This window comes from Notolepis coatsorum, assembly GCF_963971535.1.
Source record: "Notolepis coatsorum genome assembly, chromosome: 9".
Taxonomy (NCBI): Eukaryota; Metazoa; Chordata; class Actinopteri; order Aulopiformes; family Paralepididae; genus Notolepis; species Notolepis coatsorum.
The window spans coordinates 9135389-9147863 of record NC_140173.1 but is presented as its reverse complement, the minus strand read 5'-3'; the positions used below and the strand labels follow the sequence as shown (position 1 = coordinate 9147863).

General features: G+C 42.8%; 1 protein-coding gene across 1 annotated transcript; it reads right to left on the bottom strand.

Annotated features, from left to right (window-relative positions):
• Positions 1-2459: 2459 nt before the first annotated feature.
• Positions 2460-12047, bottom strand: opn3 (opsin 3; the record flags this gene model as incomplete). The annotated part of the gene is made up of 4 exons (XM_084322186.1): positions 2460-2735; positions 3153-3404; positions 6510-6829; positions 11732-12047. 4 exons carry the CDS (start codon positions 12045-12047, stop codon positions 2460-2462), a joined length of 1164 nt encoding a protein of 387 aa, XP_084178312.1.
• Positions 12048-12475: the final 428 nt, after the last annotated feature.

The window sequence follows — 12475 nt, the reverse complement described above, 5'->3', positions numbered from 1 at the left end:
GAGAAATTAGGGGTTAGGTGTCTTGCTCAAGGACACATCGACACGCTGCCCGGGAGGAGCAGGAATCTAACTGGGAACCTTCCGACTACCAGACGACCACTCTACCTCCTGAGCCACTGTCGCCCCTGATTAACTCTTTCTGCGCCATACCCGAGATTTCTCGTGTTTCTAATCCAACCGTTGAGCGCCAACACCCTGTGTCTCCCTGGCACCGCTGCCTACGTTATAATTGCAATGACGATCGAATCCCGACAGGTGGCAGTATTGCCTACCTTTTGAACTGCTCTAAGGTCTCTTTCAGTACTGAGGTACCTCCGGCTGCAGAAATCCCTTCCTCCTCAAAGTGAGCAGCACACAGCCATCTGTCGGAGTTCTGCTCGCCTGAACCCTATTGTTTCCCGTATTATAGCCAGACTCAATGCACACGAGTAATGGCGATTGCGATGCAACTACACATATTATTCATTTTGGAGTACCTTCTGACTAAGGTAAGGTCTATTTTAGGTATATTTTACCTAATCTGTTGTATTGATCACAGCGTTGTATTTTACCGAACCTAAAACATGCTTTTGGTAACGATTGCAGTTTCGTGTAACGACCCCCCCCCTCCCTTGATGATTTTGTGAAGAAACATCTATATATGGTATATACCTTTGATTTGGAAATAATATAGGTTTCAGGCGAGCAACCCGAACGATTTGCGCATATGCATATAACACGCCATATCTCACTAGCTAGAAAACGAGACTGGATTATTTCTAAACGGGCCGATGTTTAGCGTGGAATAGCGCACAAATTTAAGTACTGTATGTAGAAACTGGTTTGTCAATGTTGGACTATAAACAGTGCCTGTCAAATGAGCCATACTATTGTCTCCATAGCTATAATAAATACAGAAAACACGATGGGTCCGCAAACATCGTGGCGAAGATTATCAATAACGCATGGTGCCAGGGATTAAAGATGGGAAAACAGCGTGGCAGTCAATGAGTTATGGTTAGGGTAAACTATTAAACTACAATGTTAAAACTATGGAAGAAAATAATTTGACTGTATAAACTTTTATTTGATTAACCGCCAACCATAGGCCGGTATAGACCAGTATGACACGGACCAATCACTCACTCAGTCATTCACATTGAACAAGGTTATTTTCAGCTTTGGAAATCCATTCATCATGTCTATTCATAGCTGGAGTACAGTACTCACGAGGTTATGAAAGGTCTCACTTATCAGTGCTGCAGCTTTAGGACCACCAGCTTCATCTCCTCCTGGCTAATTACACTCCTCCCTCATAAAAGGTAATTCCACCAAATGTAATTTCACACTGATTGCTCGTGTCACATCAGTGACTAAGCCAAAATGAGACGATAAGGAAGGCACACAGTTGTTATTAATAAAATAAGATATCTTTATTGAATCTGGATACAACAAGAGGTTGTTTAGTGAGATATGTACTATGTAAAAAAAAAAAAAGCCTTTCCATTCATACTGCAGGTGGGGCTGCGGCACCACATGGCCTTGGAAATGGAGGCCCACAGAGGTCACACATACAGATAACAAGATGTGCTGTTGTGATAACTGGATTTGTAGAAAGAAACAGGGTTGGGAAGGCCACTTTTCAATGTGTAATCCGACTACCAATTCCAGATTACCCGTTTATAATTGCTGTTCTAAACCAATCCACTGGAGTACTAAAAGTCAGTGATTTAATGATTACTTTCGGTTGACTTTGTTAAACAAGCAACCCCTTCCAATTTAGAGATGAATAATCTGCTCTGTCAATGGATAATCTCAATCGATCAATTCAAGATCTACAAAATTATCTTTATCTGTGAGCTCACAATCTAAATGTTAATTTCCCTTCTAACATGTTTTTAATCTCTTGATGAAGATATGGTAGCATCGAAACTTAAGCTTTGTCTGTGTTATGCGCCAGAAATAAAAATAAATTAAATGTTGATATTTTTTTTACTGTATCTCTAATGTATTATGTTACCATTTATTTTGTGTGTAATGAGATTACTGTAATCCCATACTATATGTAATGTGTTACTCCCCAACCCTGCTGAGAGGAAACACATCACAACTTGCTAGCTAGCTACATTACACCGTATGCCAACACAAGCTAGGTGGTAGATGTCGCCGTCACACCGATCATATGAGATCAAAACATTGTCAGGAGGTACACGTAGGTCTGGTCAAAATCTGCTCCACTGCTCACAGTGGTATATGTTCAATACAATTACCTGAAACAAGTCTGGAACCGTAGGTCCATCGAAACGGTACGAGGCAAAAAGAAAGCCGCTAAGTGTGTTAGGTCATAGGAAAGGTCAAAGGTCATGTCATAAGGTTACAGGAAAGGTTATTTTGGCTTGGAGTTCCACGAGAGGGTCCTAAGGCATACACCGAGACGGGGCGAGGTATTTGGGTCGGGGGGGGGGGGGGCGTGCCGCCGATCACAGTGGCCGCACCTGGATGATGTTGATCGCCGAGGGGATCTCCGTCTTGGAGGTCATATCCAGCTGGTGGATGTCATTGCTGGCGATGATGAAAACAATGGAGGAGGAGCTGAAGGTGACCCTCTTTTTGGGCCGGTCCCTGCCCTGGCGAGCCTGATGGGACACAACGATCGGACGGATGGGACGCTCCACAGGGGCCAAAGGGCAGTCCTTCATACTGTGCTGCTGCCACGAGAGGCGAGAACACAGCAACTGGAGCAGGCATCGTCGGAACTGTCGGAGGAGGGAGAAGATTGGTATGATGAAGCACACACTGTCCTCTCTCTCTTATCACCATCAAACACATGATATACAGTAGCAGATGCTCAGGATGTCAGCACGCTTGCTCCTTATTAGATACCAAATAAGTAATAATTCCTCTCCCACACATACAGTACTAGTACTCAGCAAAGGAGCGCCTTGACAGATTTATTTGCAAAGCACCTCATGCAGCCACAATGTCACTCACTGACTCACTCAGCCACTGTGCCCCTAGTGGCAGTTCACAGGCAAGGCACTTTGACTTGTGTTCAGAGAGTCAGCTCATAATGCTTTACATCTATGACACTGTTATCTCAACAAGAGTCACCTTTGAACTCCTTGAATTCCATTTGCACAAAAGCACAAAAAAGGTGCCAGAGATGATCTCACCTTCCTGCTCATGAAGATATAGATGAGGGGGTTGTAGGCCGTGCTGGACTTGGCGAAGAACGAGGGGATGATGGCCATGGCAGGGGAGACCACGCTCCTCTTACCAAAGGCCTCGAGCATGGACACCACAGCGTAAGGTGTCCAGCATACCAGGAAGCAGGAGATCATCAGCAGGAACATGGCCGCCACTTTCTTCTCATAGCGCAGTATCTTGATGATCTGCACCGTCTGGAGGTCCTGGATGGCGCGTAGCTACGATGATGACAATGTGGGTGAGGAGGAGAGGGTGTTAATGTTGAGAAAAAACGTTGTCATCATGAAGACTCCCTCACTCCTTGGTCTGTTGCTGCAGAACAAGTGCGATTCTTAGGTTTATTGGTGTGTTTGCTCAATGGCTTCCTCATCCAAAGAGTAACGCTGGTTAGGTGTGGGATATTGTAGGCCCCAAGCCAGAATGGACTTCATTGGGAGGATTTTATTATGCCATTAAGGGAGACTGACGTGCTTTATGAATATGGCTTATTTTTACACACAAGAGTCCCGTCTATAACAAGAGGCTAACGGGCTCTGACCCTGGTTAGCAGTCTTTCAGGCAACTAAAACAGTATCTTGCCGTGATTGGAAAAGCAAAACAATTTTACTTGACTTTCTTTGACTCTTTGTTATTTTAATTGGAATCCAGCATGGTCAAATATTTAAGTCAAATATTTGATTGATTTAACTGCCTTCTCAAGATGCTGGCCCTGTTACTAGAAAAAAAGGAAATACATGATGTCTTCAACCAGCACTTTTATTTCAGAAGGCTTTTTCTTTTTGTGAGAGCGACTAACTTTTATGGTTGAGCTAAATCAGGCATGACGACCACAAAATATCGATCGACTGTCCAGTGAGGGAGAGATATCCTTGATTTTCCTTTCAGGTCTCTGAAAAGGAGGCTTCAGATGCTCTGTTGGCTATTGGTCCCCAGGGGTCCTGTGGAGCAGGTATTTTGGATCCAGCATATCTCCTGTACATTGCTGTACATTATTAACTTCTATTATTATTTTTTACATCTTTCAATATGATCGTTAGTATCAAGTATCAAGTGACGCCTGTGCTGCCTTACCACGAGTAGATTGACGTGATCTGAATAACCAGTGGCCACTAGAGTAGATTGAAGCGATCTAAATAACCAGTGCCCATTAGCAAACCTCGTGAGTTGAGTTAAACCGGTACGACATCTCATAAAACATTAGTTATGTTCTATGTTATTCTAAAATGCCGTTCTGAATCAGAATCAGTTTTTTTCTTTTTAATACATTAAACATTTATACATGCATCGTGTCTACTGGGAGAAGGAAGTAGTATAATAGCGCTTCTAGTATGTCTACCGCCTCAGTGGTAGTTAATGATGTAATATGGTCTTTAGATAAAAAAATTAAAAAGACAAAGTAACGCTGCCTTATTTATTGATTTCTCAAAGGCTCTTGACACTGTAAAAAGACCTTCATCATTAGCACTAGAAGAATATGTCGATGGTTTCAAAACCATCACAAAGGAGGAAACATGATGTGTAGGAGTGGGTATATAACTATAAGCGATCCATCACTGGGTCTGCTTTTATCCACAACCACACATTAGTCACAAAGCCATCTAAATAAAACATTCCAAGGTAGGTGATTATTCCTCGTTATTCTCCGTTAGCCGGGCATTCGTGGATTTACAGTCATATTTCCGTGCCTTTGTAAAAGCTGCCAAATTGTTTCTATTTGAATGATGAATTGCAAATGGGGGATCTATTTGAAGGTTGTCTCAGTTGAGTAACCTTTCCATAGTCTTATTCTGAGGGGGTTCTCTGTAGTGGTGGTACACAGTGGTGCGTTATTGAAATCATCTGGGGTTGCATGCACCTAATGCGCCACTCCCGGCACGTGCGGCGCTCCCGCGAATGCGCATTTAATGTCCCCTCGCTTGAGCACAGACTAAAGACAGTGCCTAATTGCCTCTATGAATGGAATGTAACACATGTCATTCACAACAAGTTAGGTGTGAATGTATCTGAGAACGTATTTAACACACCTGATGACCGGCGCTATTGATATGCAAATAGCGAGTACTTATCTGGGGTTGCACGGAGTGCAACCCCATCCCATGAAGAACGCATGCCTGGTGGTACACATAGGGCGGGATCCACAAAGAATGGATTGCACGGTGCTAATTGCACCCTTACTTACAATACATTATTCATTGAAAATGGGGGACCCTGATGTAAACAATACGAAAGTCTTTCTCTGGTCTGCATTCCCTTAACAATTGTGTGTATTGAGCCGTACTGTATTGTACCCATTCTGCAATCTGTTAATACAATTTTCAATCAATCACCGCGTGTAAATGAAACATTACGTTTGGCAGATGTATTGCTGATGACCCAAGGGAGTGCAGTGTCAAGTGTGAAGTCGATCGGATGAGCGGTTCTCAAGAATTTTGCAAGCAGCCATACCGTGGGTCTCCACAACTCTGTAAGCAGCCATACCGCGGGTCTCCACAACTCTGTAAGCAGCCATACCGTGGGTCTCCACAACTCTGTAAGCAGCCATACCGCGGGTCTCCACAACGCTGTAAGCAGCACTTTCGGGGGCCAAGCAATCGGCCCCCTCATTTTAAATAATGGTTAGTCACTGGTGTAGTATATGGTGACAACAAAATTATTAAAATTGCAAGTCAATTTAGAATACAATTACATTTTCCTACAAAAAAAATCTGTTTATCTTTATTGTCTATGAATGTTACATTGCCTTACTGAGTTGGTGAAATATAATGGATGATACACTACTTTTAAGCAGGTAAGCAGGAATCCGTAAAGGATTATGATTTTACAAGACGTTTCTAACCTCATTAAGTAAACAAAGAGATAGCAGCCATGCCACACACTGTATCTGGGTCATTGTACTGTAAATGCGTAGTGTATGCTTGGCGTGTCTCTATTACACATTATGCTTATGCAAACCATCCTGTTCAAACCACAAACAGACCCCCCTCATGCTATCACAGTATACTGGCGTTAAAAAAAAGAAAACTGTGTGATCCTTGCAGGCAGATGCCCTTTTATTACCAAGCTGGCTTGTGCAGCGGCTGAGATCAGTGACACATGGGTGCACACCAATGCTCAGGCACAGTCCATAACCACTGCTGATTTATTTCAGGTGCTGAGGACAATGAGCCTCCCAGTGCAGTTAGGGATGATAAAGAGACCCCAAAAATAATAATCACCCAAAGAAAAAGCATAGCTGCAGCTGCCTAATGCTAATTCATACGAAATGACAATGAAGACAAAAAGAATATGGAAGCAAGAGATAGCCATGTCTGTTCTCCCCTTACCATTCTCACTGTGTAGAGGATGTTCCCGTAGCAGTAGATCATGATGCCCAGGGGCACAAAAAAGCAGGCGAGGAGGAAGAAGAGGATGAAGGAGGCGTCGTTGGGATCCTTGGAGGTCCAGTCCAGGGAGCAGCCTAGCCGGTGGATCTCCAGGGTGTAGCGGTTCCAGCCAAGCAGGGGAGCTCCGGTCCAGGCCAGGGAGTACAGCCAGATGTGGATGATGGCCCTCCAGGTCCAGGCGAAGTCCACCACCTGGGCGTGTACCACCCGGATGTAGCGCTCATAAGCCAGGGCCGACAGCGTCATGATGGACACAATGCCTGGTGGAGGAGGGGGTGGTACTGATGATGAGTGCACACTATAGAATCTGGGTCACACATGGATAGACTGGAAGACTATAGCATAAAACTCTTTAAAGTCTTTAAAGTTATTATTATAAAAGCAAAATGATGAACACCAATAGACTATTTCAAATTAAGATCAAACCATAATTATTTTCTCCCTTAATGGACTATTAAGAATGATGATATCTTCACCTTGAACAGTCTATTCTGCAATGTATGTGGGATCCCATCCCCTGAATCTATCTTCATATTAAGTCTAACTCTTCATTCTTACTATACACTTGGCAAATTAATATGTATTTCATTCTGACACTGCAGTGTTTGTGTGTATTTCCCATCAAACAATAAACAAGAAAACAACAACAACTATGAAAATAACCATATAAATAAAATCTCTCTAATCTTCAGGCCTAGCTGAGGCTGTCTAATCGTCTCCTTGTTCTTCTTCTGTGAGCTCCAGACACCAAGTCAAAGTCAGTGATGCGCGGGCTGTGTAATGTTACGGGTACGTGCCACTGATTACTTTCACTACACCTTCCGCTGTGCCAACACCAGACACTCAGACAGTGTTTCAGCAGAGAGGAGCTGAACGAATGGACCTGCCTAGGTAGGCACAATGGCTTAGAACAGCAGCGTCTCCATTGACACGCCTTCCTGGTCGTGTTTTTTTTTACTATGGGTGTGTAAATGTGCTGCATTTACATAGTGTGCTTTTATCAAAAGCACTTTACAACTTATGTCTCACATTCACCCGCACATTCACACACCGACCGTGCGGAGGAGCCAACCTGCTCCTTGGGAGCAGTTAGGGGGGGTTAAGTGTCTTGACGCGCTGCTGGGAGGAGCTGGAATCGAACTGGGAACCTTCTGATTAGCAGTCGACGCACGACATGCTGCGCAACAGTGAAGGTGTGATGAAGGGGTGGCTATAGACGCACAGATCACATCTGATACTGTAGTTTTAATTGTGAAAGAAAGTTAAAGGTGCTGTAAGTGGTATTTTCTTGTTAAAACAAGTAGTCTACATGTTAAAATAATAGCCATCACTGATATAGAGTGTGGTCAGTAACATGGGTCTCCCAATCCCTCAGCTCTGTAGTAAACATAAAATACATTTTCTGGAATCCAGTTTCCACTATATCCAATTAGGAGAGATAACTCCATAGCAAAGTCCATCCTCACCTCCTCCATCACAGTATGGTACGCTGCAGCCTGTCGTTATTCTTGGCCGTGGCTGCAGCGTACCATACTGTGATGGAGGAGGTGAGGATGGACTTTGCTATGGAGTTATCTCTCCTAATTGGATAAAGTGGAAACTGGATTCCAGAAAATGCGTGTCGTCCACTCTGCTAAGAAGGTGATTGGCCGCAATCTGCCATCCCTCCATGACTTCAACTTCAAACTTCAAATTACTTTATTTTCCTTTCGGAACATTTGTGCAGTGGTTAAAAGACAAACATACAGTCACAATACATAGACACTCACCACTATAAAAAAAACACCAGCTTCGTTAAAACTACAGTAAAAAAAGACCACTATAAAAAAACACCAACTACATTAAAACTACAGTACTTAAAGCATGATATATAAATAATAATAATTTAGGACCTGCTCAGAGGTCATCAATCGGCACGCATGCGATGCATGCATGCGATTCGTCTCTGCGATTAACCCATCCCATTGTCCTTCCCCCCAAGGGCAGCCGGGAGCAGACAGGCGTCAACGTGAGCCGCGCCAGGGGACCAATCCAAGTGCTCCTGTCCGTCTTCGTCAAGGACGCCACAGCGTTAGCGATCTTGTTGTTGTGCATGTTTTTCCATTGGGTTTCTCTTATCGGGGGGGAAACCCTTGCGAGCACGGGGAGAACATGCAAACTCCACACAGAAAGGCCTGGGAGATACCCCACCTGGGTAACTGGCATCATGGAAACCTGGTCCCCAAGCGGGAATCGAACCCTGGACCTTCTTGCTGTGAGGCGACAGTGTTTGACCACTACACCAACCTGCCACTTGGATATTAAAATCCATATGGAGCAATTCTATATGTATATAAATAATAAATAATAATAATAATAATAATAATAATAATAATAATAATAATAATAATAATAATAATAATAATAATAATAATAATAATAATAATTATTATTATTAATAATAATAATAATAATAATAATAATAATAATAATAATAATAATAATAATAATAATAATACAGGTGATATGTGTCCATCAGGCGGAAGGGGAGTCTATTTTTTAAGTAGTCCAAAGTCCTTGGGGGGGGGGGGGACGACGACGACGACAGTCCAGCCTCCACCAGATAGATAGGTGTTCAGCAGTCTGATGGAGGTTGGCACGGAGTATAGGCCTACCTAAGCCCCTTTTATTCAGTGTTGAAGCTCTGTATCGACGGCCTGAGGGCATTAGTTTGTAATGGGTGTGAAGGGTGTGTGGCCTTCTTAACTGTCCATTTCTTGTGGATACTGCTGAGCGGCTCCTGGTCCTTCCCAATGATCTTGCCGCTGATCCTCCAGAACTGGGAAGTGTGCAGGTAAGACTGTGGCCGACCCCTACCACCCCGGCCACAACCTGTTTGAGTCCCTTCCCTCTGGCAGGAGGCTGCGGTCCATCAGGGCCAAAACCTCACGCCACAAGAACAGTTTCATCCCCTCTGCATTGAGCCTCGTCAACAAGGCTCGGGACCCTCACTGACACCCCCCCACTGTGTTGCATTAACACACCCTACTGAACTATGTACTTGCCCACTGTACTTGCCCTGGCCTATTCCTACTTTATTTTTACTTAAAATTGTACTATATCTATCTATTGAGCTATATTTAACTTAGTTTATATCACATATAATTGTATTCAACCTCTTATTGGCCTATATTTTATTTAATAAATATATGATTCTATTGTGCTTAACTTAGCTCATATTTCATTTTACTTTACTCCACCACTTTATTGTATTATCTGTCTGTTAATGTCTGTCCGCTAATGTCGCACTCAGTAATGTCCAAAGCAAATTCCTTGTATGTGTAAAGTATACTTGGCAATAAAGACCTTTCTGATTCTGATTCTGAAAATGGTCTGACCAAAATAAGATTACATTACAACTTAGTTATAAGCAAATATGCCCTTGAAACAAGTATATCTGCCAGTTCAGTAAGCAAATTTGGCATGGCAAGATTTCTTGAAATAAGTACAAATATCTAGGGTTCTCTCTCCTGATTGAATAAAGTGGGTATGGATACCAGAAAATGTATTTTGAGTTTACTACAGAGAGGAGGTAGTGGGAGACCCATATGTGACTGACCAAACACTATCAGTGACGACTGTTGGAATACTTAACACTTATTTAAACAAAAAAGTACCACTTACAGCATCTTTAGATTTTGTGAGCCATTGACCATATTCACACACCTGATTGGAGTGGAGTGAGAGGCGGAGTCACGGAGTTGGAGAGAAGAAGTGGGGACAGAATGGGTTGGAGAGTGATAGGCAACCTTCGGAACGAAGAAGCCACCTAATGATGATGAACAGTTTGCTTTCATGTCATCCTCAGGTTGGGATTCCGTTCCACACGCACACACGGTGTTCCCGAAAAGGAATCCCAACCTGAGCACTACATACTGTGTAAGAGCAAAACGGCTGCGTGTGAATAGATTAACGCTCCCTGTGGTTTCAAGTTTACCCACTTAGTATTAGCCTGCTGCTGCCGTATGACCTTGGGGGTCCATGGTGTAAATGGTCATGCGAAGAGACATTTGAGTCACACAGTGGTGGGCTACTGTGTAGTGGATGACAAGGGACAAAGGGGGAGCCAGATGTAGCATGCAAGTGAATGTGAAGATAGCCTATATAGCAGGATTTCCCTCTCATTCGTTCAGCATTACTCAGCAGCAGCAGCGCAGCAGGGCACCGTGTCATCCCAGCCCAATGTCATTTCAATGATGAATGTTTTGAGTGGAACAATTGAAGCTCATTCCGTTCACATATAGACTGAGCAATGTGATTAAACATGTTTCCCACGAGGTGAGCAAATCCCATTGTGTCGGTGCAGGTATTGATATAAATTTAAATCAATGAATTAGTATGGAATATACAGTGTTCTTTGGAGTTTGATCGACAACACAAAAGACAGTCGTTTCGATCACATGACAGGAGAACAATATTTGGTACACGATTCATTCATTCATCCATTCTTCTTGCGTGTATACTGGTGTTCAAAGGCATGGGGGTTGAATTAGCTCATCATTATCACACATCTCCACTCAAAAGTGAGTATTTCCTATATAACCTTGTGATACTGACAGGGGGAAATAGTATAAAATTAACTGACCTTTGGTATTCATTATGGCCTGAGATTTATTCCCAGACTCTACATGGTGTCAATATAATGGCCGTTAAAATTAAGGATCAACTGTGGACGCATTAGTGGTGCTGATTCAGACTATTATTTTAGAGCCAACGGATCCGATTTTTAATAGATTGATTCTAATTGTACAACCAAAGGGCAAATTATTATTTGCGTTTTATCAGTGCGTAAAACAAAGTGCCAAGCGCAGAACGCGCGCCTTAACATTAATATATAATTAAATAACAATTAAGCAGTCTATAGGGTATAGAACCACCAGTAAAGGACAACATGTGTAGTTATGCAGATGTATAGCTAATATAAGTAAAATGTTTTGACTATTTTAATAGAGGATTGGTCACAATGGATAACTATTTGAGTTCATCAGTAAATGATCCGAAATGGAATTCCCCTGAATTGATTAGAAATAATAAATAAGAGTTGTTGAAGATGAATTGCATGTGTGAATATTTAATAGGCAAAATAAATAATAATTATACATTGTTTATCTTATTCCTCTTACCAAATAAGCTGTTGCTGAATCCGTCCCAGATGCATGTTGCCCTGTTCCAAATCCATCCGCCCTTGATGCACGCAACAAAGGTAAAGTTGACTCCAGTGACCGATACCAGTAAATCACTTACACTTATATTGACCAACAACAAATTTGTGGGCGTCCGCAGTCGCTTAAATTTATAGTAGAGTACGATGACAATGACATTGTTGCAAAACCCAAATACTCCAATGGTACCGATGGTAAAAGCGAGGAGTTTGTAAGTTCCAACTGCAAAAATATATTCTGCGTTTCTTTCAGTCCTAGTTTCGTTCGCAGAATTCATTGCGTGGATAACTTAGTTGTTCCCAGCATGATGTGCTGTGTGTACAGACACAGTACGCATCCTAGTGAGGAGCGCGCTCTCCCGTACAGTACGTCGCTCTTTCCATCCGCTCCCGCTGCTGTTGTACCCAAATAAACCTCCGAGCGACTTATGTTTGGAGAACTAGGTCAGTCGTTTTTTCTTTTTAGGTAGAGAGATCCAATGTCATGTAGGCTGCTCGTCACGCGTCACGTCAAATAATGACATGTCTGTCGCGCACGTTGTGTCCAGGCGCAGCATTGAGACGTATACGTTTAACGAGGCACTCCACTGACCCACATCCACATGCATCCATCCTGTGTTGTTGTTGTTGTTGTTGTTGTTGTCACAGAGCATCTTTAGAGTAGGTTTGGCATTCTATCCACATGAACTTACCTCGGGGAGAATGC